Source organism: Helicoverpa zea, chromosome 17, assembly GCF_022581195.2.
Source record: "Helicoverpa zea isolate HzStark_Cry1AcR chromosome 17, ilHelZeax1.1, whole genome shotgun sequence".
Taxonomy (NCBI): domain Eukaryota; kingdom Metazoa; phylum Arthropoda; class Insecta; order Lepidoptera; family Noctuidae; genus Helicoverpa; species Helicoverpa zea.
The window spans coordinates 2504968-2532829 of record NC_061468.1 but is presented as its reverse complement, the minus strand read 5'-3'; the positions used below and the strand labels follow the sequence as shown (position 1 = coordinate 2532829).

General features: G+C 41.6%; 2 protein-coding genes across 34 annotated transcripts; one reads left to right on the top strand and one right to left on the bottom strand.

The window, feature by feature from the left end:
- Nucleotides 1-192: 192 nt before the first annotated feature.
- Nucleotides 193-27862, top strand: LOC124638541 (BTB/POZ domain-containing protein At1g55760-like). 3 transcript variants are annotated; one of them, XM_047175541.1, is made up of 2 exons: nucleotides 193-302; nucleotides 26785-27862. In XM_047175541.1, exons 1-2 carry the CDS (start codon nucleotides 295-297, stop codon nucleotides 27620-27622), a joined length of 846 nt encoding a protein of 281 aa, XP_047031497.1. In that variant the 5' UTR covers nucleotides 193-294; the 3' UTR covers nucleotides 27623-27862. The 3 variants fall into 3 exon arrangements, with proteins under 3 accessions (XP_047031497.1, XP_047031498.1, XP_047031496.1); XM_047175542.1 differs by having other exon boundaries at nucleotides 193-322; XM_047175540.1 differs by lacking the exon at nucleotides 193-302 and adding an exon at nucleotides 17310-17478.
- On the bottom strand, nucleotides 1014-18946 carry LOC124638538 (antichymotrypsin-1-like). 31 transcript variants are annotated; one of them, XR_006985370.1, is made up of 11 exons: nucleotides 18810-18946; nucleotides 14786-14910; nucleotides 14321-14464; nucleotides 13238-13438; nucleotides 13051-13149; nucleotides 12713-12853; nucleotides 12407-12619; nucleotides 12094-12226; nucleotides 11867-12001; nucleotides 8168-8322; nucleotides 1014-1236 (listed from the first exon to the last, which is right to left on the bottom strand). XR_006985370.1 is itself a non-coding variant. In XM_047175521.1 (10 exons), exons 1-9 carry the CDS (start codon nucleotides 18832-18834, stop codon nucleotides 11871-11873), a joined length of 1212 nt encoding a protein of 403 aa, XP_047031477.1. In that variant the 5' UTR covers nucleotides 18835-18946; the 3' UTR covers nucleotides 1014-1236; nucleotides 11867-11870. The 31 variants fall into 31 exon arrangements, 26 of the variants coding, with proteins under 26 accessions (XP_047031477.1, XP_047031480.1, XP_047031478.1 ...); XR_006985371.1 differs by lacking the exon at nucleotides 8168-8322 and adding an exon at nucleotides 4851-4980; XR_006985373.1 differs by lacking the exon at nucleotides 11867-12001 and adding an exon at nucleotides 8527-9271.

Here is a 27862-nt window from a genome sequence, read left to right as displayed (position 1 = left end):
AGAGCGAGTAAAATTGCGGGAAAATGGCTTGTTTGCAGTAAAAAAATGTTGTTGCTTGCATGATTATTGCACAAAAGTGCCAAAATATAAATTAAATTGACCGTCTGGGGAGTGCTTAAGGCGTCAGACAAAGACAGATTACATGCAACTACTCTATCTGTATCTGTATTGTCTATGATTAAAAAATACCAGTTGTGAACTGCCCTTTTATTTTCAATTTCCCTCATTTATATTTAATTTTAATAACTTCAGTGATTCCAAAGTGAACTTATTCTGGATCAAAAAGTTTTAACCATGACTAAGTAGGTATCTGGCAACCAACGTAAGTAAATCATTTACTTATTCTTTGTTTTGCAAGTTACAGATTTTCTTTGCATAAAAAAAGTTATTGAAGTTTGTGCCAAGGCCAATACAATTTAGCTTGTGATTTTTCCGGTACCTATTACACAGTTTTACTTTAGTCAATGAAAGGAATAGGTATAAAAAAAAACCACTTTTACTTTTTCCTCAATATCTTTAGTTTCTTTGTTCTAGTTTTAAGTATAATATGTGGAAGTAGTTGGGACGGCAGTAGTTATAATGTGAAATGATTCTCTTAATAAACATTTTTATTTATAAAAGTTTAAGCTTTATGCTTGTATCATGTGAGGTAGCAAATTAGGAATCAAAAATTGCTCGCATCATTTAGGGCAAACAACTTCCGCGAACCATTGAAATAGGTGACAAACAGTTATTTCTCATGATTGCACCTTTCTCCTGTAGGTAATAACTTCCCAAATTTGGAAGCTGAAGTTCAGCTTAGTTCTATGTAGGAAATAATATGATAAGCAATCACTTAGGTATGTATTTTTGATTCTAGCATAATAATATAATTATTTACTGCATGTACTTGCTGTGTAGTACTGGCTTTCGGTTAGGTGGATAGGCTATCTTCGGGTGACCACTCAATGTAGTTCTCCCTTTTTATCTGCTTGTTCACTAAATGCTAAGTGCGTAAAATAAAACAAAATTAGTAATATTTAAAAAAAATATTTATTGTTCATCGGCAGACATAACAAATAGGAAATATTGGCAACTTTTATAATAATTTGAGTATCTTACAATTTTACTTGACATAAGTGCCAGCAAAAATAACTTTGTCTTCAAAAAGTATGAGGTATAAGAACGGATGGTCTACGTGGAATTTAATTGGTTCTGGTGGTCTTGAGAATGAAGACATGGGAACAGCGACTAGGCCTGCAGAAATAACAAAACATATTAGTCTCCCTCCGACTTGTGTCAAATAAAAATATTTCAGTAAGCGTGCATTATGCGGGAAAGGAGTTGAAAATTAGTTATGTTAGTGAAATTTCTTGTGTGGTAATTGTAATAGAGATTGGAAAAAATGGAAAAGCATCCAAGATTCATAAAAGCTGCAGTAGAAAACAGAACAACAGACATTTTGAAAGCATGTGCACGTTTTGCAAAAGTATTAATTAGTCTTTATTAATTTTCAATCCAATTATTATTTTAGTAAGCAAACAAAATACATAAATACAAAATCCCGCATGAGTTTAATAACTAGGTTTCCCTCAAACTTGGTTTTACTATATAATGTGAAGAGTTTGTATCATGGCAGTGCTGAAGATGGACTTATCTGCCTAAGTCGAGGGCACGTTACGAAAGACAAGTAGGTAGGTGTATTTTAACCAGATAGTTTGAAGCAGAAGGTTGAAAAGACCGGCAGTCATTCATGCTGACGACTGATTCAATGTTAGAACCACCAAGGTTAGAAACTTTATCACCTCAAGAAACATAGGTGCCAGTAAAGATAATTTTATCTTCGAAAAGTATAAGATACAAGAACGGGTGATCGACAGTGAACTTCACAGCCGGTGGTCGGTCACCGTCAGAAGAATAATTCACCAGTACAAGCCCTGTGGAATAAATTACAAATTTAGTCTATCCCTTATTTATTTACTTAATTTTTTATGCTTAAAACTCTAACAGAGTTTTTACTAATCCGCTTGATAGCTTCTGACCGTACGACTGCTATCGAGGTAGAAAACCTGAACTACTACTAAAACAAAACCTAAAAAAAAGATTAGTGGAATTGACGGGAACCCTTACCTACATGACCCAAAGACGATATCAGACAGTACCTACTAAAACGGAGCAAAATATTCGAACACGAAGTAGGTGCCTATAATGCGGTACAATACAATACAATAAATAATATTAGGATCCGCTAGCTAGACATATATAAACTGTCTCATATTTCCTAACACGTATGGAAAACTATACCTACATATTGATAGGTACCTACTTATTAAAGTTGATATATCACCTCATTGTAAAGGTAACTTAAAAAAAAATACCTACAGATTTGAAATGTTTGACATTTATTACATTACTGATTTGAAGTTCATTTGAGCTAGCCTTTTTTGTGTAAATGATATCTAATAATTGATATAAAACAGAAAGTGATTATTTAAGAACCATACGTAGCTGTAAGGAAATTGTAGAAAATAAGGAAAAATGCAACCGCGACGACAGGCATCGGACATAGTTGGAAGGTAATTTTTATTCAGTTTCTACGTATATTAGGTGAGCGGCTTCAAATTAAGTAAACGCAACGAAGAATTGGATAGAAAGAGGCTAAAAGAAAAAATAACGATAAAACTTTTGAAACAATTCAATAGGCTTTACACCAAAAATATTACGAAGGATTTTTCAAACTATAAGATCATGATCCCCAAACTTGGTAAGAACAATATTCAAAAACTCGTATCAAAAATATCAAAATAAAATACTGCAGGGTAATGGACTAATTATGCATATATCAACCATGTGTGAAAGAACTTCAGGTACAAAATGTAAAACATGAAGAATGAATATGTTCTGAATAAAATACGGTATAATATGAACCATTATCAACATAACATCAACCAAGTATGGTAACAATAAATCACCTTAGCGTGTGAAAGTGCCAGCGAATAGTATTTTGTCTTCGAAGAGAATTAGATATAAGAATGGGTGGTCAACGGTAAACTTCACTGGCTCTGGTGGACGAAAGTCTAAAGACGGTGGCACGGCGAAAAATCCTGTGGACGACAACCGGTTTATTATATACATGATCACCTCAAACTTCTCTATACTTACGTAGATGCCGAATTGTTCCGAAAAAAAAGTAGCAGGACTATTAACAAGAACATTTCGGGACATGTTGAAAACGAATTGTAAAATCAAATGACAAAACTTCGCGAAAAGTAATTAGATTTTTACGTTGTCTTAATTCGATAGGTATAGATAGTTCAACTCAGATTTGCGCACGGCCCTATGTGTGCGTCGGCTTGTAAATATACAACTTTCATTTGTATGACAGTGACGTCGTCCGAGCATGACGTGTTCTTATCGCTTTTGTTATGGGTACAGTCGTTTACGAAAATGTCTAGTTCTTCACGGAGAAAACGTTTAAGGAGTCAGGTAGCGTTTCAAAAAATGAAACAACATTCAAAGCTTTTTATTATTACATTTTACAGTTTTTCATTATTTTCTCATACGTTTTTTCAAATTGACATTGACAGTATCTAAGAAATAAATGAGGTGAAATATCTAAGATGAATTAAATACTCCTTACATATTTTCTAGCTCGGGGTACGCGGACAATAAATAAAAGTGTGGACTAAGAATGTAAAAAAACGTATAATCTAGTATAATAATGTAAACAAAATGTGTGCGGAATTTTAAAAAATTATATTGCTTCGCATAATGTCGACCAAAATAAGACGGAAATAATGAAACTCATAAATGAACGTTTAAGTCAAATTGATGAAGGGATGTGGTATAATACTTGTCGACATGTACAAAAGAAAAAAGAAGAATACTATAGACATTTTGACATGGAGTCAGAATTTATAATTCACCTTGGAGAGTAGCGAATCCGAAAATTCATCATTTGATTTTTCAAGTAGCGATTCAGAATCATTATAAATATATAAACATTAAATTACGTGATAACTGTTTTTCTTTAAACAGCCGTATACAACCCCTAAATAACTGTATTTGTACCCGACTGTACCTCTTGTCACGCACACAAAGTCACTGTATATGTACAAGGGTTACCCACACATAAGGCCGCGCGCAAGACTGAGTTGAACTTACTATACATGGCAGCCTTTGTTACCATTGAGGCAAAATTGATCAGCAGTTAGTGAAAGCGGTTTGTAAAATCAGAAATATTCAAAGCAGTTGTAAAATATACTTTTTTATTTTTCACCTCAATTTGTGTAGGTGCCAGCAAAAAGAACTTTATCTTCATAGAGGATCGCATATAAAAATGGACGGTCGACTGTGAACTTTATTGGTGGTGGTGGTCTACTATCTGAAGATGCTGCCACGATAATGAAACCTGTGAAGCAATGCATTCTTATTGAGACCTACTTAAAAATAAATCTGCACCTTCAAAGGCGAAGTTTTCAATCACTCGTGACTGATACAAAATTCTGAGTTCAGGTCAGGCAATGCACAAACTTGGAGTAGAACATAAAATGCTTCAGAGGAAAACTTCTTTTATGCCAAGACCACCACCAAAAACGTCAAGAACTATGAATAAGGTCTGACAGACACATACAAAAAATAAATAAATAACCATCTCCTGCCAACGACGACGTATAATAAACATTACATTTTAACATTTTCGGTTTATGTTGATCAAATTTGACACTAAAGAAAATACTCCAACACCGACGCAATTTACGCAATACCTAATACGCAATACAAAATGATGATGATGAAATATGAAAAATTAGTAAGTTAAGTATCCTCTACATATAAATTCGAATAAGGTATTAAAAAATGTAAGTAGGTACCTATTATAACTTCAGTTTGTGTAGGTGCCAGCAAAGAGGGTAATATCTTCAAAAAGAATCAAATATAAAAATGGACGATCCACAGTAAACTTCACAGGTTGTTCTATAGAATCGAGGATTATAATATTTCCTGAAAATCATAAATAATATCAAGAACTAAGTAGATATTTATTTCAGTTCTGATGTGAACAAAGTAAACGGCTATTGTAGTGGCATCGGCTAGTGTAGTTAATAGGTACCTAATAATTACGTTAATAAATGACCAACTAATAATACTTATACGGATCGACTAAAGATTAATAAATGAACTATTACAGTAGTATACGCGAGGGAAATAAAACAACACATTCTCGGTGATGGAACAAAATGTAGTTGCCGATTGCGCCTGATAGGATTTCTAATTCTTTCTGAATTTACATTTTTCTAAAAGAACTCCTATATCGACCAAGTATCAAATCAGATATTCATTAAAATTGTTACAGACAGAGGTAGTCTGAAGACCACAATTATGAAAAATTAGTAAATGATTTCATGATAGGATTTGTAGAAGCTTACAAAAGCAAACCCAAGCATTTTCCGCGATGTACCTACGTTTTTTATGTGCTGCTTCTAATTAATTTGTGTATGTGCCAGCAAATATAATTTTGTCTTCGTAAAGTATCACATACAAAAAGGGTCGATCAACCTTAAATGCAATTGGTATCTTTTCTGAGTAGGTGATTTCAATTGCTGTAAATCAAGATAAATGATTACAGTCACACAACCATTCTGAAAATTTATCTTTTTTTCCTACCCCTTCTCAAATTCTTGATTAAATATAACCCTATCTAAGACAGAATCAGTTACCATTGAGGCTAAATGAAGGGTAGCAGTGAGTGAAAATCAGGAAGTATTAAAAGCTTCGGAAGCAGTTGATTAGTCTAATGAAACAAACACTTATTTCACCTCAATTTGTGTAGGTGCCCGCTAAAAGAACTTTGTCTTCATAGAGGATCGCATATAAAAATGGACGGTCGACTGTGAACTTTATTGGTGTTGGTGGTTCGCTAATTAAGGATTCTGCCACTAGATACAATCCTGTGAAACAACTAGGCTGTTACTAAATATTACTTGAATTTTCTAAAATAACAGTTATCACAAAAATTACCTGTGAAATTAATACAGTAATATAACATTTCGAATTGATTGATTGCCAGGGCAATATTTGGGACAGTTTTAAGTTTGTGCGTAACATGAATTTCCTATTTTCCTAAGTAACTGTTGAGTGAACTGTTGTCGTTTCAACTGCATCTTTGTGAAAAGTGACACAACTGGACCTTATACTTAGCATCATTTATTTACCCAATTTCCTAACCTGAGCCTAATTTCCAAAGTCTCCAAATTGAATTCGGTAACTAGAAACACCTCCAAGACAATATGGTAGAAAAAAAATATGAGATGGCGTCTGATAGATTAGTATGGAAGAAGACATGCTGCGACGACACTAAAATGAAATTGTGATAACGATGTTGCTGATGATCACGACTTTGATGACATAGAAATTCCGCCAAATTGAAAAGACAACTACAATATACCTGCAAACATTGATTCAAAATGAAGGATAGCATGTAATGTAAAGCTGTTAAAATGATGAATGAGAAGCTTGCAAAGCATTTAAATAACATAAATAAAACTATTTCACCTCAGTTAGTATATGTGCCAGCAAAAAGAACTTTGTCTTCATAGAGGATCGCATATAAAAATGGACGATCGACTGTGAACTTTATTGGAGAGGGTGGTTGGCTAAGTGCAGACATTTCCACGAAAATTAATCCTGTGAAACAACTGAGCTGTTAAATATGAGTGTGTAGGGTTGTATATCTTAATACAACTTTTGTACGTTTAAAGTTGCTTTGTCTCGGAAAGGTTGAATATGCTTATTCAACCATATTTTTGCATAGTATTACTAATCTCACACGACATTGACGCAACCAGACCTTTTAGACATTAGTCTTTTCTCCTGTGTAATTTTAATATCCATAGAAACCCATCGGAAGGGAACAGTCCCATCTAGGACAGAATTTGTTAACTTGAAGAAAAATTAAGTTTAGCAGTTAGAGAAAAGCGAGAAAAGAAGAGATAATTATGATGAATGAGAAGTTGCCAAAGCATTAGATAAAATAATTAAAACTATTTATATCACCTCAATTTGTGTAGGTGCCAGCAAAAAGAACTTTATCTTCATAGAGGATCGCATATAAAAATGGACGGTCGACTGTGAACTTTATTGGAGAGGGTGGTTCGCTGTGTAACGATGTTGTCACGATTATTAACCCTGCGAAACAACTCAGTTGTTACAAATAATGTGATATCGACAAAGGACTAAAAATTAATACATTAAAAATGTTAAACGATTACTTAAGACCAAGAGTGGGGTATCAACAAGAGAGAATGGATCGCCGATTTTCCTTTAGCGTGTAGCGCGAACACTGAATTTTCAGTTTCCTTTAACGAGTGCCGTGTGAAACATCTCTTACTGGACCTCATGTTTCAACAGTGAAATTTTAAAGAACTATAAACACCCTGTCACGGATTAGACATACTTATCCTAAGTCCACATTTAATCTCGTAAAAATTGTATTATGACGGGACTTTTATAAGCATAGAGAAGCAACCCCAAGCTGTTTTTGGCAGTAAATACATACGTTGTGTCTGATTAATTTGTATATGTGCCAGCAAACAGAACTTTATCTTCAAAGAGGATCACATATAAAAATGGACGGTCGACTGTAAACGCAATTGGTTTTGGTTCGGGATAGACTAACATGTTGGTGGTAAACAGTCCTGTAAATCATTTTATAATTATTACTTATCATCTCCTATGACTAATGACCTTATTAATAATTTGAGAAGTAATCCTGAGCTAACAATATATAATGAAACATGGTTGTTATTATTCTATCCTGAATTATTCCGATCGGCCAATACGTTTCCTATATGGATAAAAAAAACACACACAAAATCGAAACTGCACAGAGCACCTCTTCCCTTTAGAAGAATCTGAAGATTCGAGAATTGTAATGTCAACAGTCGTAATTTAACAACTTATCCGAATCGACCCTAGAAATTGGAAGTAACGAGTGAACGACCAATTCATAAATAATGTGACAGCACAAAAAGATTTTGAAAAAGTAAGATACTTAGAGAAAATATATTAGTGCTCCTAGATTAATTTGAAGATAAGTGTTAAATTGCAATAGTAACGGTAACAGTAAAGCCGAGAGAAGAAACTAGAAGAAATACAATAAAAACAAATGTTATTCAAAAGTGGTATTTACCAACGGAACATTAAAACGGTGTCGTTATTGGGTGTAAGTGCCCGCAAACAATATTTTGTCTTCGTAAAGGATGGCATATAAAAATGGTCGATCAACAGAAAATATAATTGGAAATGTCGGTTGTGCTACTGAAGTGATTGAACCTGCTATGAGTCCTGTAATTAACAAGATATTTAATTTATTAATAATAGGAGTAATGGCAGACAAGAGAAATACAGACGCCAAGTTACCCTTGGGGCATCTCATTGGACCTTCATAATCTTGAAAATTACTTAAAGAAATATGGAAATAAATAACAAGAGGGACTTTAATAAGCAAGCAAAAAGCAACCGCCATGCTATTATTTCGGGAGTACCTACATTGTTTTAATACTGTTTTTCTAATTAATTGGTATATGTGCCAGCAAATAGAAGTTTATCTTCGTAGAGAATCCCGTATAAAAAGGGACGATCAACTGTAAACTTTATGGGTTTTGGTACTGAAGAGATTGACGATGTGAAGGAGACGAGAAGTCCTGTGAATCAATGAAAAAATATTACTGTAGTCCTCTGGATTATGATAGTGCTAAGATTCTGACTCGAACATCTTCTCAGGCTGCTCTCCTTGTCTGGTTGAAACCAGAGACAACGATACGGAAAAGACAGGATTATTGGGAGAGTTAATCTAAATATGAGACTAACACGAAAGACGTTCCTGTGAATTATATTAACAATCCCAAAATTATCGATTGCTGCACATGTATGTACACATTTGGAAATACGCACCTATGTACACGAGATATAAATAATTAACACAGGAAAATATACTTTTCTGTTTAAGATTTTGGACGTGTTTATAGTCCGTAGGACAGCCAGACGCAGATAGTCCATGAAAATGTATTGAATGAAATGAGGGATTTTGTTAAGCAAAAGCCCAATGCGACTCCCATTTTGTTCAGACCGTAACTACTACGTACTCTTAAAACTGAATTGTGGCATTAGTTTGTGTATGTTCCAGCAAACAGAATTTTGTCTTCATAGAGAATCGCGTATAAAAATGGACGGTCTACTGTAAACTGGATTGGTTTTGGTTCCGGAAATCTAGCAGACAACGCCATCAACATTCCTGTGAAACAACTTGAAATGTTCACAGTGTTCATAAAAGTAAAATAACGCTTTGAAGTCCAAATTGAGGACTTGATGCCTCCTTGGAACCAGCGTATGGAAGTAACTAATATAAAATAGTGATTCAGATTAGATTGTGCTCGTAAATACTTAGATATTTGTCTTCGAAGATTATCAGGTATAAAAAGGGACGGTCAACTATAAAAAACAGAATATGCTCTTGGTGATTTAAAGCATGGTGAAATTAACAATAGGCATTCTTGTTAATTACAATGACAATCCCAAAATTATTTGCTGTGTAAATAAGCACTTTTTGTTACACATTTTGAGATATTAGTTAGCATAGAAAAACCTCATTTTCTGTGTACATTTTGAACTTGTTTGTGATCTGCAGAAAATACAGTCCATACAATGTATTGAATGAAACGAGGGATTTTGTTAAGCAAAAGCCCAATGCGACTCCCATTTTGTTCAAACGGTAACTACTACGTACTCCTAAAACTGAATTCTGGCATTATAGTTCGGCCATTCAGAGAATGCGTTCCTGACACGTCGCGATTGAACTGACGACGTAACTACATTCATTGATTATTGATATAATAATGTTGTTTTAATGCTCCTCAATTGTTAAAACGGTAAACAACCAGCAAAAATATTTTTATCGTAACTGCAACGCCATTGCAAAGTTACGTCGTCAGTTCAATCGCGACGTGTCAGGAACGCATTCTCTGAATGGCCGAACTATAGTTTGTGTATGTTCCAGCAAAGAGAATTTTGTCTTCATAAAGAATCGCGTATAAAAATGGACGGTCTACGGTAAACTTGATTGGTTCTGGTTCAGGATAAGTTTCGGATATCGTCATGGAGATCGCTGTGAAAAAATTTGAACTGTTTATTGTGATGTATGTTAGTAGATGAACCTTGCTGTCTGCTTGAAATTACGGAAATAAGTATTTGAGTGCGACAAGATTGATAGGAAGAGTAAATCAAAATATGTACGAGAAAGAAGACTATGCACTGTTAAGCACAAGCATATTTCATTTCCCATTCCATGAAGAGACATACCTATCAACTCTTATAGTGGTTCACATTAGTTGGTGTATGTGCCAGCGAATAGAACCTTGTCTTCATAGAGGATCACGTATAAAAAGGGACGGTCAACTTTAAACTCGATTGGTCTTGGTGGCTCATAAAATGACGAAGTTAATGCGAAAAGCACTCCTGTGAATTACATTAGTAAATTAAAAATTGTTTGGGAGACTTGAACATGGAGTTATTGGTCAACGTTAAATTCCAAAACGTATTGAATGAAATGAGGGTTTTTGTTAGCAAAAGCAAACTCCAAATCTGTTCGAACAGTAGCAACGTACACTTAACCTCGAATTGTGACTTTAGTTAGTGTATGTTCCAGCAAAAAGAGTTTTGTCTTCGTAGAGAATGGCGTATAAAAATGGACGATCTACTATAAACTTGATTGGCGGTGGAGGCTGTGAGAATACTTCCATCTTCTCCACAAGCACAGCTGTAAATGAACAAATATCTGTCACTTTGGTGTCTATACCATCAGACTTTAAATACCTAGGCACCTATACACGAATGTATTTTTTTTGCGTAGCACCCCCTTTTGGATTTGTTTGTCTTCTGTAGAGACTGTCCATAAAAATGTAAGTTATGAAATGAGAGATTTTGTTAGGCTTAAAAGCAGAATGCTATTCCCACTATATTCAAACAGTAATAACGTACTCTTAATATCGTATTACGACATTAGTTTGTGTATGTTCCAGCAAAGAGAGTTTTGTCTTCATAGAGAATGGCATATAAAAATGGACGGTCTACTGTAAACTTGATTGGCGTTGGAGGCTCTGAGAAGTCTTCTACCCTGTCCATAATCAAGGCTGTAAATGAACAAACAAATGTCACTTTTATATCTATTTTCCTTCCGACTTCTGATTGGTCCATGAAATTAAATACAATGAAATGAGGGATTTTGTTAAGCTAAGAAGCAGAACGCAATTCCCAGTCTGTTCAAACTGTAGCTACGTACTCATTTTAAACAATTGTGACACTATTTTATCTATGTGCCAGCAAATAGAATTTTGTCTTCATAGATAATGGCATATAAAAATGGACGGTCTACTGTAAACTTCATTGGAGGCTCCACGACTCTTTCCCAATTTCTAAATTGTAATGTACAGCATTACAATTTAGAAATTGAACAAACAACTGTCATTTTCCATGTGGTTTTCCATTGGACCTTCATTTCTGTATGAAACTTGAAGTATATATTTATGCAGATTTTACTTCTAAGGGAACTCTGTTTCCATTTTCCATCGAACAAAGGACCAATCATGGTTTTCTCAAGAACCTAAAAACTTCTTTTGCTTTTCGAGTGAGACCATTTCTTGGGTGGGGTGACAATAATCCTGTAGTGGAGTAACTGGAGAGTATTTTTCAATATCGAGAGCTCTCTATAGAAATTTTCAATGATTAATGAAATGGAACGACTTATTTTTATCCCGATAGGAAATGCGATTTTTGCTTGGGGGATTTTAAAGCATTATGATGCAAAAGGAATGAAGTCGTTTATCCATTTTACCTCCTTAGCTTGTGCAAGTGCCTGCGAAAAGAACTTTGTCTTCGAAGAGGATCAAGTATAAGAATGGATGATCTACTGTAAACTTGATAGGACGCGGTGGTTGAGAAATTAAAGATATCGGCATTATAACTGATCCTGTGAAAGACAACCATTTTAAACACTTTGAAGAAAGAGGACATCTGGAAGACTTGACTGACTGAAAAATTATAACTTAAATGAAAACAAACCTGTGAAAGCACCAGCGGTGGCGCCTTCCTCGTCGACCTTGATGAAAGCTTCTTGGAAAGCTTTCGATACTACCACAGATTGATCCTTGACAATGCCTCCGGCACCCTCGGTGAACAGTTTTGACACTCCGAGCTAGAATTGTAAGAGTATAATCAAACGATTGTTTGTTTAAAAACATTCATTGTAGAAAATATGAATACTAAACGGCATGGAAAAAAGTGCCTTTATAGAGGTATATAAGAGCTGGAATGAACTCAAATGTGTAATGTTCTAATCTTGAAAAATATAAGAATGTTACAGAAGAACACTTACCTTGGGCAGGATGTCATTGAAGTCCAGTTTGCTCTTGATGTCAAACTTGGGGATGTCCAGGTCTACGTCGGCTCCAGCTGGGCTCAGGTTGAACACATCATTGAGAAGACCCTTCTCCGCAGCCTTTTCGAGAACTGATGGTAAACCGTCTACTTCGTTCGGGAGCACAACAACCATACGGAAGCCCCTTTCTTTGTAGGGCAGCTCCACCATCTGTTAATCAAGCGAATTGATAGCGAGGATGGATTATGGCTTACCAGTATACCAAAGAACAGAACAGAACCGATGAACGAATAATATGCTTACCCGAGCACCGAGTTCAGGGCTCTCAGTATAATACAGAGATTGCAGAAGGTGCATCGTCGGTTTCTGAACTTTTGATTCTTTGGTGAGGTGGAAGTCTTTGTCTGTCGTCTCTGAAGCTTTGAAAGGTACGTGCCAGTGACCCTGGAAATTAAAATATCAAATGAAGTAATTTTTCATAACCACCCGTCTATTAAAATTAGTAGAAAAAGTAGCTGAAGTTGTGATATCCTGTTCTGATCGAACCAGAGTCCTTCTAACAGTTTCAAATTCACCATAGAATTTGAAGGGCATTGTGACATAAAAATAAACATTTAAAAGCCAAGAGGCTAAGAGGCTACCTTGAAGTAGATGACATTGAAAAGCGCAGCGACGACGTCGTCACCGAACATGTCCGGGCTGGTGGGCTTCTTGATGTTACCCTGGGTCTTCTGGTCAGCCTGTCCATTAAATAATATAATATTAGTTACATGAAATATTTAAACATCCAACATCGAAATCAAAAGATACTCTTTCATGATAACATACCCATTGGTTGATGGTGTCAGAAGCGGCCTGGGCGTTTCCGAAGTCGATGGTGTCGACCTCACTGCGGTAAGACCGGGCAGCGGCGGTGAAGGTGTCTTGCAGGCTCAGCTTGTCGGACACGCACACCTTGTTGGCGACTGTCAGAGCCTCAGGGTTCAACTCCGAGAACCGAACGCTCAAGTCCCTGTATGAGTCCGAGGTCTGGAAATTTAAAGATTTCGTTTAGAAAAAAGATCCTAATTTCTTGACTTCAACATAATTAGCTTACAGAATCACAAGATATATTTGAGGATCAGTTCATTTCCAGCGGGGCCCAGTAGGGCCAAGGCCTGCCGGGGCTGCGGGTTGTTCGAAAGAGATACCGTGGCCCCGGCACATGAAAGGCCTACGACGGAACACGACGGTTTTTAGTCAGTAAGAGTCCGACACTCCCTCGCCGCTGCTAACCCACAACGGGAGGGGTCATTTGATGATTTTTGACGTCGTAAAAAAAAAAGGATCAGTTCATTTCATTGGTTACGAGGAAATGACGCCCTAAAATATTTTTCCCTGATTTTATGTGAGAGGGCTAATGGGGGTAATCATGCATGTAATTGAATTCACTTATTTTGATTACAATCATGTCCACTTTATCGTTATATGTTACTGTGCGTCATTTAATGAGTGCTATCATTATGGTTTTCTTTAATTGTCTTTACGTGGTTAGAGACAAGTGTCGATTAGTAGCCAATTGGCGATATGATATGAATATTAATTACTAGCTTCTGCCAGCGGTTTCACCCGCATCCCGTGGAAACCTCTGCACGAACCCGGATAAAAAGTAGCCTATAGCCTTTCTCGATAAATGGGCTAACTAACACTGAAAGAATTTTTCAAATCGGACCAGTAGTTCCTGAGATTAGCGCGTTCAAACAAACAAAAAAACAAACTCTTCAGCTTTATAATATTAGTATAGATTTAGTTGGCGTTCTACCTACACAAAGTTTTCTCGCGGTTTCGTGCGTTTCGGGAGAACTTATTTCCGCATAAAATAGCTTATGTCCTCTTTATAGTATAAGTTTAGATAGGGGGAAATGAACAAACCTGTTTGAAGTCTGAGCCTCCCAGGAACCGGGTGATCTCCTCCCTGGCTTCAGGTCCAGCGCCAGTATTAAATAGAGCCAGCAAAACCATAAGACTGAGGGGCGACGATATCACGTTCTTGTTTTCAGCTACATCGTAAGCCACCTGAAGGTCATTCATATATGTAGTTTACCAATTACGTTTCTAATCTTTTCGCATAAAAAGGTGCCTTATAATATATATCGTGTTGATGGATCATGTTATTTTAAATAACGACTCGTTTTGAGTTTCTGGTAGGCTAAAAAATGGTATGGTAGGCTTTAGCCCAACAGTGGGACAATATAGAATAAGAAAAAATGGTTGCATATGATAGGTAGAAAGTGTAACTTTTCCAAAATAATTCAATGAATTTGATTGGATTTTAGATTGTTTATGTAATATTTTTTTCTGAAACTATTTCATACTCGAACAAAGAGTTAAAATTACCTTCAGCAGTTTCAAGGTGGACTTGTCTATGCTCTCACCCAGTTGTGTTTTTGTGTAGGTAGGTGGGCCGAATGAGTCGAAACCGCCATAGTCATACGGCGTTCCCATGGCTATGGTCACAAGACCTGAAAAAAAAACAAAATCATAAAATGTTTCACTTACTTACTACTTATCTGTATCATCATCATTTGCCTAGGCTAGCCTTTTCCGGACTACGTTGGTGTCGGCTTTCAGTCTAACCAGATGCAGCTGAGTACAACTGTGTTAGTTACAAGGAGCGACGGCCTATCTGACCTCTTCAACCCAGTTACCTTGGCAACCCAAATGCCCTTAGGTAAGACTGGTCATATTTATCTTTATAATGGTAAAAAAGGTTCATTTACGATAATTTATATTAATGTGTTGAGGTTTCATTTAATTTAGTTTTTTTCCATTCTATTTAATATATTTTCGTTAATTAGGTACCTACTATCTGTGGCTTTATTAATAAGTTTCTGGAAGGCCATTATCTTTGTAACGGTAGTTACTTAATATTGGCTAATTATGTATGTGTAGGTATCGTTCTATCTTTTGTTTTCTTTGCAGACATTACGTTATCATACGCGAACTTGAACTTTTCACTGCCAGGTCACGATATATCTAAATGACCTACCTACCTAGTATTTTTAGTTTGAGCACGAAGTGTATTTCGCGGTTTCCATTAAAGGCTTTGTTCCGACTACATAGGTACAAGATGCCAAATATGTTAACCCTAACTTATTTTCTTGAGAAAATTCTAATGCGAATCTTTCAAAAAATTTGAAATACAAAACAATTTGTCGGCGTACTCTACGTCTGTGAACTAAATTATAGTTCGGCCATTCAGAGAATGCGTTCCTGACACGTCGCGATTGAACTGACGACGTAACTTTGCAATGGCGTTGCAGTTACGATAAAAATATTTTTGCTGGTTGTTTACCGTTTTAACAATTGAGGAGCATTAAAACAACATTATTATATCAATAATCAATGAATGTAGTTACGTCGTCAGTTCAATCGCGACGTGTCAGGAACGCATTCTCTGAATGGCCGAACTATAACATTTATAAGCTATTTTCGATAAATGCAAACCAATTATTTTTATGGCAACAAAATTAAACACGCCGCTTCACAACAGATTTAAAACATCGCTAACAAAAGCATCCGTGTTGTACCTAAGTATTTGACCTTCACAGTTTCGTATACACAAAGTATGTAAGCGAATTCTGCCATTTTAGTCTCTTACAACCGTTCCAATATTTCATCTATTTTGTTTGTTTACTAGAGACATAATTTTGACATTAGCCACATATAAGTCCCCAGCGGGGCCCAGCAGGGCTTAGGTCTGCCGGGGCTGCGGGATTGTTCGAAAGAGTTGCCGCGGCCCTGGTACATAAAAGGCCTACGACGGAACACGACGGTTTTAGTCAGTAAGAGTCGGACACTCCCTCATCGCTGCTAACCCACAGCCCCATACAAGTAAAGTTCCTATCTCTAGTTAGCAAAACAAAAGATAGGATATTGGGAGAGGCCGTTAAAGGCTGACTAAATATTTCAAATAGAAAAATTACAAATAGGTTCAATTCGCCCAATTCGATTTCGAGAAAAATCTAAGACGATGAAGAGAACGTTAGCGGGTTTTCCTACTGAGGCACGCTATAAATAAGTAATAAGGAAAATTGTACATGGTTGTTGTTTTGTTTGGTTATGAGTACCACAAGATCTGCGGGGCATCCCAAAGATCTTGAGTTTAAAATTCAAATAAATACTTATGTGGTTTCCACAGTAACAGACGAGGAAAGAGGAAAATATCCGAATTATCACTCAATTAAATAGAAAAACTGCAATTCTCTGAGAATTTGTAATTTAAGGTGAGAGAAGGAACCAACCTTCTAGAAATAGGAAGGCAAATGAATAACAGGTCTTTAATATCGAGTGATTACTTACAAAACAATAATATTTTATGAGAAAACGCTGTAGGTCGGAGCAAGAGGTGAAGTATGTGATATTGTTACTCGATGACTTAATAATATTAAATAGGTAATCAATGTTTAGTCAATTGCTTACTTATCTATAGCGATGTTAACTAATAACACTCATTCGGGGGATGATCATAAAAATTAACCGTCTTACCACAAAAACTTTTTAACGTCAGTTTAAGACTTGTCTAAACAAATGACAAATTATGACGTTGACATAAGGTTCATTTTGGAGACACATTTTTTTTAGACAAGTGTAAAACAGTTGTTAAAGTTTTTGTAGTAAGCCCATAAGTATTTAAGTACCTACATAATTTATTTTTCCTAGTGATTTGTTCAGTTAGATATAATGTTTTAACAAAAACCGATCTCTTAGCAGTTAACAAGACTTTCCAGGAATTCCTATCTTTATTTGTTAAGTACCCAATTACCTATTTCCAATACATAAGTAGCCTATCATTTACTTATATATATATACTTACTAGGTAACGGTAATATCTAACAGATAAGAATCACAGCTATTAAGCAGTTGTTTGATATTTATTGAAGTGCACCGACGCGTTATATCACTTTGACTTAAGAAATGTCACAATTCCAACGAAGTAATTCCCCTTTCGACGTGGAGCAGGCGATATTCATTATAGAAAAGTATAAAAACAGTCTGAGGAACCCTCCACTAAAACCTGGCACAGCAGGGTAAGTAAATTATGTGGCAAAGTAAAAGCCCCGCGTGGGTCGATCATGGAGTCAATCCGTGGATGGGTAAAATGTTGTCATGAAGAGTTCCTCCGTATTTCGAAAGGCACTGTGGGTCCTGGCTTCAATAAGAGAACATCTTTGGCAGTCATTACGGGTAATCAGACGCCAGAAAGTCTTACATCGGGGGATATCGGGTTATCGGGTTGCGCGGGTATATTTGTTGTGGAGGTCAGATAAGCAGTCGCTCCATGTGGCACACTGGTTCTCAGCTGCGTCTGTTGAGACTGGAAGCCGACCCAAATATAACTTATGTAGGTAATAAACATGGTTCTGCGCGAAGTAGGTCTATGAACTACGAGATGTGTTATTATAAGTAGTCTTTACTTGAATGCTCTCCATTAATACATTTTTCAAATTGAATTTTTCATTCAGATCCTCAAATTATCTTATACTTATTGATTATTCAATTAATCGTGCTTCTATAATAAAAATGTTTGCCAAAAAACTCAATTTGCAGCGTCTTTTTTGCACACCATTAATCATTCAAAACTCGATAGACCTCAAGACTATTGATCATATCATCATTTTATTCATATGTATTTTAAATGGGTTGTTTCTTACCTATCTCATTTTTATGTGAACAAAACCTGAAGATGATTTGTAAAAAAAAGTGGTAAATCTGGTTTTGTCAGGCTGCTTTATGTAACCAATAGAAATGAATTAGGTATGTAATTACTTATCACAAACGACATTATTTATATTTAAATAAATGAGAATTTAAACTGAATCCTTGAGTTTCAAATAAAAGGATCCAGCTTTGTGGATCTTGAAAGATTAACAAACCAGAAAAATAATTTAGGTAAGTCAACCAATTGCTGCATTTAATTGTTCAAAAGCAATCGACTGAACAAAATTAATGGTGAGACAATTATGAGATCCTATTGGATTCTTTTGAATGACTTCACATGGGAAATTTCAACAACAAAAAACATACATAGGTACTGTTTGGTCATAATCAATAGGTAGGTACCCTACTCATGAATCTAAGGCATAAAGTTGTAGATTTCCTAGTCTTTGATCTTAGCTTAGACGGTTTGTTAATTTTTTCTGCAGTATGTAGGTATTGATTTATCACGAATCAATGAAGCAAACAGAATTTCAAAGATACTCATAAAAAAAAACTTGACTTTAAAAACTTGAACGTAATTTTTTAATTTAGCTGCAGTATAAAAGGCAGCACAAAGTCTACGATACTTCCGATATTTGCAAGAAACCCTGTGTGACGAGACATTCCTACGTGTGTGTGAATATTAACAAACAGTACTTACCGAGTACAAAGAGTAGCTTCGCCATGTTGTCAGTCCCGCGGATGGCACAACACTGACCCCTCGCCGGCAATCCCAACAAATATAATACAACTCGAATGTTGTGTGACGTCACAGTTCACACGTTCTCACTCTTAATGTATTTTTAAATACTTCTCGGTTATATTATTTATCTGGCTAGTTCTAAGTAATCGCAAGCGTGATTCCAAACTAATACGGAAAACAGCATGTAAACATTTTCAACATTTAAAAACCCTCGGTAAATCGGCCGAGGGTTTTTACAGGGTCTGGGTCCTCAGATAACGTTCCGTTCACACCCGTCAAGTGTATAATTTCACTTGTCACTTGATACATCCTTCATGATCCTTCTCTTGTAAGCACCTTCCAAAAGGTCCCTTAATTAACGATTTTGAACTGAGATTTCTATTTCAGAAAGAGTTTGTCATTTCGGATTTTGCAAGGTGGCTGTTGATCGTCCAAACTTGTCCAAACCAAGCTGCATAGATTTTATGCACATCCCAAAGAACATAAGAAGGCACTTAGCAAATAGTCTAGGCAGATGGTGTGTGAAGTCTGGACATACCTAGACTGTAAAGAACAGAACAATTTAAGTTTCTTCAAAACAAAATCGGGCGCACAAATAGTTAATAACCTGTTTTCCAGGCATCACGATTCCTTTGTAAAAACTATTGAAGCATGATGGATAGACATATTTGCTATCCGTGTATTAATTACTAGTAGCCCGCGGTACGCGCTTCGCTACGTATGAATTTTGGTAAAAAAAAAATGTGACAAATGAAAAACCACTCGACCTATTTTGTGCAAACTTCACATGAACTATCTACTAATAAATAGTTCGAACATTACTAAACATTTGGTTTGGATAGATGAGACAGTCCTTTAGTCCTTGAAATTACAACGAAAAGTGGCATTAATGTTTATATGTATTAATTCATATAATTAATAATCATCTCTGCAATCAACTAGTTACAGCAGGCAGTTAGTTTGTGAATTACATAATAAAGTAGGTACTTCTTATCCAAATATTAGGGAAAACAAGCAGATAACATTAATTTTGGCACAATCAACTACTTATACCTAGTCGAAGCGTTGATATCTTTATTAAACAAAGCTAGTTGACCTCTAGACCACATCACGTAATATGATATATAAGGTACCAAATACATTTGTACAAATAGATAAGGAAATACCCCACTACTTGTTCTCTTTTCCGTAATTGGTTACATCCCCCACTGGTTTTCGGACTAATTAGCGTAATCAACGCTCAACATTAAACTTAACACAATAGCAAGTTCATGACGGGCTACAACATTAATCTTGTCATGTTCTTATGAGAACAACAGCGGGAGATGAAATCAAAAAGCTTTTTTGTGATGTTATATGTTCAAGGCGAACGATGCTGCACTCGGTATGTTTCTATCATAGGTACCGCGGCAAGTGGCCGATCATCACAAAAAACTAAAACTTGTTTGCCTCATACAAAGATTACTTATTGATTGATATAATTAATTTGGGTGAATACCTATTGAGTACTTATTTATTAAACAAACAATGTTATGACATGATAACATTGGTCAAGAACCAATACCCCACCGAGGGTGTCTCCACGTTGTCGTCGTGGTGGGGCTTGCGTGCCTCTATGATCCTGAAGCTCTGCCGGTAGAGTTACTCATGCCGGAAAGGTTCAGGGGAGAGGCCAGACGAAGAGGGACCCAGGGAGGGGCCGCTCTTGCAGAGTCCACACTCGCGGACCTGGCAAGGATGCGGCCATACCCGCAGAGGTGCAGGCGCACCGAAGCGGCGCTCGTTTGTCTCCTCGCTTATCGAAGAGCAAACCGTTCGGCGGGTCTGTTGAGCCGGGATGGCCGGACAGCAGACGGAGGCATGTCTAATGCCGCCGCCGAGGGCTTGGTTTAACCGCCCGGCCCAGAGGAAGGACACCTCTAAGATAAAAAACCACCTAATCCCAAGTTTCGGGAGCGCGGCGAGGGGATGAATGGCCGTGGGGGACACGGTCGTTAGCGCTCCCACCTGTTGGGGCCAGCCGCCCCCAACAGTATGTAGGCTTGCCCCGGTATGAGGCCACTGCCGGGGAAGGACGTTTTTTATGCTCTCATGATCGTGGGATTTAATATGGAAAAATTCTTACAAATAAAAAATAAAGGAAAAGTTAGTAGTGAAGGTGAAAAAGTACCTCAGGTACTGGTAGAAAGCGTGGGGATATTGTCGGACTCCGACAACGAAAGCCTCATGAGCACGGCGAGCGCAACGAGCATCAGCTCATCTCGCAAGCTCAAGCGCCCCAGACCAGGCGCTGACTCAGGATCAGACTCGACCCTGAGCGAAGTGTCGGTGCCGGCCTCCAAAGCCGGTGCCAAAAAGGACACAAAGAGGGGTAGGCCAGCTACAACCGGCAAATATGTTGGTATTAGCCTGGCCCGGCGGGAGGCTGCGGCTGCCCAGAAGGCAGCAGCAGCCGCCGAAAAGCAGGCGGAAGACGAGCAGCAAATTGCTGCTCTTACGAGAAGAGTAGCAGGAGGTAGGATCAACCGGCTTTCGGAGTCGTTGTCTGCCGCCTCAGAGGTGATCGTGGAAGCAGAAGAGCTGCCTGCCATAGATCTCAACAGACGAATGATGGACGCCGTAGCGGCCATCCAAAGGGTGGGGAAAGTCTCAAAGGGACTCAGTGGCGTCTGCAAAAAGGCACTTAAAGAGGCTGTAGCCTCGATACAGGAGAGTGCTGAGGCCCTCCTCACCCGTACGACAAACGAAGAGGCGGCATTGTTACGGGCACAGAATGCCAAACTAGCTGCTCAAATGGCGGAGCTCCGCAAGGAGCATGAGGAGTTCAAGGCGGAAATGGCAAATTTCCGTCGTGAGCACCTCAGAAGGGAGGTGGGTTTGCCTCAATTGCAAACACAGACGCTGCCAGAACTACAGCCCACAAAGCAGCAGCCTCCCCAAGAGTCGGAGTTGGCCGGCTTGATGCGCCAGATGGCGAGTTTCAACGCTCGGTTCTCGGTTCTAGAAGGCAGGATCTTGCGCCCTCCTCTTGCTTCTGATGAACGCAGAGCTTCACCGCCGTCCTATGCGGCAAAAGCCGCAGCACCCCGTGTTCAACATGAGGCGCAGTCGGCTACAGCAACCCCGGGGGTGATACCCCCAAATCGAAAGGGGAAGAAAAAGGCGAAGATTACGGAAAAGTCGAGTAACGGGGCTCCCACCAGAGCGTCGCTAATACAAGCGACTCGCCCAATACCGTCGGGCGCCACAACGAATGAGGTGGAATGGACAACGGTTCGACGAGGACGTCGGAAGGAAAACGCCCGCCGCAAGGCTAAACCAACAGAGTCTGCGGTAAAAAAACCGGCTGTGAGGCTACGTGCCCCTCGTTCGACGGCTGTGGTCATTACACTACAGCCTGGGGCGGAGGAGCGGGGTCTCACATATGCTGAGGTGTTAACACGGGCGAAAGCGAACATCTCGCTAAGTGACCTCGGCATTTCGGGCATCCGGTGCAAAACAACCACAACCGGTGCCCGACTACTGGAAATTTCCGGTACCACTAGTGGCCCTAAAGCTGATGCCCTTGCTGAAAGACTTAGGGTTTCACTAGGACAGGAAGACGTCCGAGTTTCCAGGCCCACGAAGTGTGCAGACTTACTCATTTCGGGCCTGGACGACTCTGTCACCACAGACGAGGTTATTGGGGCCATCTCAAAGGCCGGAAACTGTCTGCCAGAGCAGATAAAGGCGGGAAGTATTAGAAGAGGAGCCTTTGGCCTAGGGAAAGTTCTGGTAAGCTGCCCCGTAGCGGCAGCCAACAGGATTTCAAATGGAAGGAGATTGATTGTGGGTTGGGTCTCAGCACAGGTTTCGCTTCTGGCACCCAAGCCTTTTCGGTGTTACCGTTGCCTGGAAGAGGGACACGTGGGGGTACAGTGTACAGCGGGGGTCGACCGCAGTCAGCTTTGTTTCCGCTGCGGCCAACTTGGGCACAAGGCAGCCTCCTGCACAGAGAATCCGCACTGCGTACTTTGTGCAGCATCTGGCAAACCAGCCGACCATCAGACTGGGGCAAAGGTCTGCGCGAGGCCCAAGCCAAACAAGAGAGGAACATCGAGGGTCACTACCACACAGTCGGTTCATCCGCCGGCTAGTAGAAACTCAGAGAACTCGCAGATGGAAACAAGTGGTTCCTCACAGCCGGTTCACCCATCGGCTGCGGTATTGGACCCACCTTCGCCCGAGGAGGTTACCATGGACACACAATAATGGCCCTAAGTAGTAGATTCCTCCAAGCAAATATCAACCACTGTGCCAGGGCTCAGGATCTATTGCTCCAGAGCATGGCGGAGTGGATGATCGACGTCGCAGTCGTCGCCGAGCCGTATTATGTGCCACCTAGGGATGACTGGGTGTGCGACAGCAACAGTTCGGTGGCGCTCATAGCAAGAATTGCTGTGGACACACCATCCTTTGAGGACGTCACCCGGGGGCGGGGCTATGTCACGGCAGTGTGGGGTGAATTATTAATCGCGGGGGTGTACTTTGCCCCCAGCCTTTCTCTCGCCGACCTCGAGGTGATCATGCTAGAGTTGAGCACGGTTATAAGTCGTAGTCGCCCGCGACCCGTTCTCGTTTTGGGGGACTTCAATGCAAAGTCCACTGCCTGGGGTTCCCCGACTACAAATGTGCGGGGAGAGTTAATGGAGGAGTGGGCGGTCGAGCAAGACCTGCTTCTCCTGAACCGGGGTTGCGTGCAGACGTGCGTGCGACAACGGGGTGGGTCTATAGTGGACCTCACTTTCGCAAGTCCTGTGCTCGCATGCCGCGTCCAGGGTTGGCACGTGTTGGAGGGGGTGGAGACGCTGTCTGACCATAGGTACATCCGTTTCAGTATCTCCGCTCATACCTCAAGCAGGCCGGTTCAAGCGGCACCGGTGGGCGCTGGAGAGGGCCCGCGCTGGGCACTTAAACGACTGGACCGGGATGCTCTCGTGGAAGCTGCTATCGTTAAGGCCTGGCTGGACCATCCGGACAGGCCTGCTAACATCGAAGAAGAAGCGGAGTGGTTACAGGAGAGTATGTCGCAGATTTGCGACAGTGCCATGCCCCGAGTCCATCCGACACCATCTAGGCGCCAGGTATACTGGTGGTCACAGGAGATTGCACAGTTGCGCATCACATGTGTGGAAGTGCGCCGCCAGTATGCCAGGTACCGAAGAAGACGCCGTCGCCCCTTTACAGCGACGGCCGAAGAGGCGGACCTCTATGAGGCCTACAGGGAGGCAAAGAGCGCTCTCCAGCTGGCCATCGGGAAGGCCAAAGCAGAGGCTCAAAGGGAACTACTGGCGACACTAGACCGTGACCCTTGGGGTCGCCCCTACCGTATGGTCAGGGGTAAGTTGCGCCAGTGGGCTCCCCCACTGACTCAGACTCTGCAGCCACAACTTTTGGAGGATGTGGTTGGCGCTCTATTCCCCCTAAGACCGGAGCATAACCCACCCGCCATGGTTCCGCCTTGGAGCATGCCCAACGCAGAGGTCGACAACGACGACGTGCCTGAAGTGACCCAGGTAGAGTTGAGAGTGGCGGTCGCTCGTATTAAAAACACCGCCCCAGGGCCCGATGGCATTCCAGGACGAGTATGGGCTCTGGCCATAAAGGCTCTCGGGCCCCGACTTGCAGGACTCTTGAGCGCATGTCTGCAGCAGGGTCAGTTTCCCCACCAGTGGAAGATCGGAAAGCTGGTCCTGCTCAAGAAGGAGGGACGCCCCGCAGACTCACCATCTGCCTACAGGCCCATTGTGTTGCTGAATGAGGTGGGAAAAATCTTTGAGCGAATCATCGCCGACCGCCTTATTCAGCACATAACCGGAGAGGGGCCGGATCTGGCCAACAACCAGTATGGTTTCCGCAAGGGGCGTTCAACAGTTGACGCGATCATGCGCGTGAGGGTCCTGGCGGAGGAAGCAGTCGCCCGGGGCGAGGTGGTCTTGGCGGTGTCGCTCGACATCGCCAACGCGTTCAACACCCTGCCCTGGAATACCATAAAGGAAGCGCTCCGTTATCACGGAGTGCCAGGGTACCTCCGTCGCATAATCGGGGCCTATTTGTCCGAAAGGGCTATCGTGTACCCGGGTCGAGAAGGATGGGGTCGTCGTGAGATGACGTGCGGTGTTCCTCAGGGGTCGGTTCTCGGCCCTCTCCTGTGGAACATTGGATACGATTGGGTCCTGCGCGGTGCGCTTCTCCACGGCGTCAGCGTGATATGCTACGCTGACGACACGCTAGTAACAGCACGTGGGAAGACGTACCGACAGGCGGCCATTCGGGCCACAGCCAGTGTCGCGCAGGTCGTGGGTAGGATCCGGCGTCTTGGCCTCGAGGTGGCCTTGCACAAGTCTGAGGCCCTCTGCTTCCATGGGCCGAGGAAGAAGCCACCTCCGGGGTCTAGCATCGTAGTAGGAGGGGTCACCATCGCTGTCGAATCGACGATGAAATACCTCGGTCTCGTTCTCGACAGTCGGTGGGACTTCGGGCCGCATTTCCAACGTCTCGCTCCCCGATTGTTGGCCGCAGCTTCTGCGCTCTCACGCCTGCTGCCCAACCTCAGGGGACCCAATACCTCCTGCCGGAGGCTCTATATGGGGGTCGTGCGGGCGATGGCGCTCTACGCAGCGCCAGTGTGGGCGAACACCCTGATGGCCCGCAATCTTGCAGTGCTGCGAAGACCTCAGCGAGCGATGGCCATCAGGGTCATAAGGGGATACCGTACGATATCCTTTGAAGCGGCATGCCTCCTAGCCGGATCCCCACCATGGGACCTAGACGGGAAAGTCCTCGCGTCACTCTATACATGGCGCGAGGAAGCAGTGCAGCGGGGTGAGTGCCTCGTGCCTCGACAAGTCGAGGCGCGCAGAGCAGAGCTCCGCCAGGTGTTAATGGTGAAATGGGAGCAGCGACTTGCGCGACCCACGGCAGGGCACGCCGTTGTCGCGGCGGTCAGGCCCGTTATGAAGGAGTGGCTGGAGAGAAGCCACGGCGCCCTCAGCTTCCGCCTGACACAGGTTCTTACCGGACATGGGTGTTTCGGAAAGTTCCTGTGTCGCATAGGCCGGGAGCCCACGCCCAAGTGCCACCACTGTGGGATCTGCAGCGAGGACTCGGCGTTGCACACGTTGGTGGAGTGCCCAGCATGGGCAACGCAGCGCCGTGACCTCGCGGCAGCAGTAGATGCTGCGGGAAGTCTTTCGCTGCCGGCTGTTGTGTCCTGCATGGTCGGCAGCGAAGAAGGGTGGAACGCCGTCGCCTCCTTTTGTGAGGATGTGATGGTTTTAAAGGAGGCGGCGGAAAGGGAGAGAGAAACTGCTTCCTCTCTCCCCGCCCGCAGCAGACGTGGTGGGCGTCGCAGGGTGGCTGATCTCCGGCCACCATAGGGCGCGGCCTGCGGGCGACAGACTAGGGGCGTCTGTCGTCCGATCAGAAACAGGCCTCGAGACGGTGGCGTTGTGTTGCGCGCGCCTCTCTTAGTGGAGTTTGCTGTGGCCGCTGGGTGACGGCCACAGAGGTTGACGGGGCCCGCCTTTGAACATCTGGCGGGTCAATACCTGTCGGGGGTGCGGAAGAATGCTTTGGCGATACCCGTGCCCTCGACAATAGGTAAGGTAGAAGGCAACACTGGGTGGGTTTTTAGCCGGTAAGAGTCCGGCACACCCCCTCCACCGACCCCAGGTGGAGGGAAGTCCATGAGGATTTTCCCCCTGCCAAAAAAAAAAAAAAAAAAAAAAAAATGGTCAAGAACCAATACGGACTAGACCTACTTGTATGATTAGAAAAGAAATACCTAATATTCACATAAAAATCTTAATTTTGTGTTATTTGGGGAAAAAAGGATTTAATGAGAATTAGATTAAAACACAATTTCTTATACGATCATTTTTCTTGTTTACAGTATGGAAGCCAAAGAATTAGTTCAAAAGGCCAACTCGTTGGAGGTGAAGATCTCTGTAACGAATTACAACAGCCTGTACGCGACGCGCACCACCCCCGAGTTCGTGATCAACGGCGCGGCCGTGCTGCAGCTCAAGCTCATCGCCGCCCTCGTCAACAACGTCTACAACAACCTCATCTTCGCGCGCTTCGTCAAGCGACGCGCCAATGACGACCTAACGTACACGATCAAGCTCACGAGCACAGAGCTCGGTATTGCCAAGAGCTTCACCACCGACGACGGCACGTGGCATCTCATCCACGAGAACAAGAAGCAACAATACACGTTTGACGTAACGGCTTGTATGGAGGCGGCTCCGTGCGCCAGTTCGTTCGCCAGCCTGCACGACGACGCCGAGCTCACGGACTTCGAGCTGCGCGGCGAGGATGGGTCCGTGCACGTGCACCGCGCCGTGCTGGCCGCCGCCAGCCCCGTGCTGCGCCGCATGCTGGGCGGCGCGTGGCGCGAGACCGCCCAGGGCAGGGTCGAGCTCCCCGGGACCTCGCGCGCCACGCTGCAGCACCTGAAGGACTACGTGTACTTGCACGCGTTGCCTGAAGCAGGGCTGGAGCAGCTGCTGTTACTGGCGGCGTACTACATGATGCCGGACTTGGAGCAGCGCTGCGTGGACAGGCTGGCGCGGGGCGTGAGCGCGGACAACGCGTGCGACGTGATCGAGTTCGCGGCCAAGAACAAGCTGCCGCGCCTGCTGCTGGCCGTGCTCGAGCTGGTGCAGAACGGCGCCGTCAGCGTCTCCGCCATGCGCGACCACCTCGCCCAGGCCAAAACAGATAGTTAAGCTCCTAATGCTGGCTTCGATTCAAAAGTTTGCTATTTTACTCTTTTTCTTTATTTCTGTGTTGATTTCATTCGTGATGGGTTTTAGTGAAATAACAATTGATGGAAAAGTCTGAACTCTCTAAAAAGTCCTTATGCTCAAGATTTGAAACAGTGATATTATAGAGTATTTTAGTCATATGCATATGCCGCAGTCATCTGGTCGAAGCTGCTATGTGATTAAACGACTTGCGCTAGTGTA

Coding starts and splice junctions, on each gene's coding strand:
- LOC124638541 (XM_047175540.1), top strand. CDS start 17,366: ATGTCACAATTCCAACGAAGTAATTCCCCTTTCGACGTGGAGCAGGCG. Junction 17,479..26,784: donor CTAAAACCTGGCACAGCAGG/GTAAGTAAATTA, acceptor TCTTGTTTACAG/TATGGAAGCCAAAGAATTAG.
- LOC124638538 (XM_047175521.1), bottom strand. CDS start 18,834: ATGGCGAAGCTACTCTTTGTACTCG. Junction 14,911..18,809: donor GAAGCTACTCTTTGTACTCG/GTAAGTACTGTT, acceptor TTTTTTTTTCAG/GTCTTGTGACCATAGCCATG. Junction 12,227..12,406: donor TCAATGACATCCTGCCCAAG/GTAAGTGTTCTT, acceptor TTACAATTCTAG/CTCGGAGTGTCAAAACTGTT.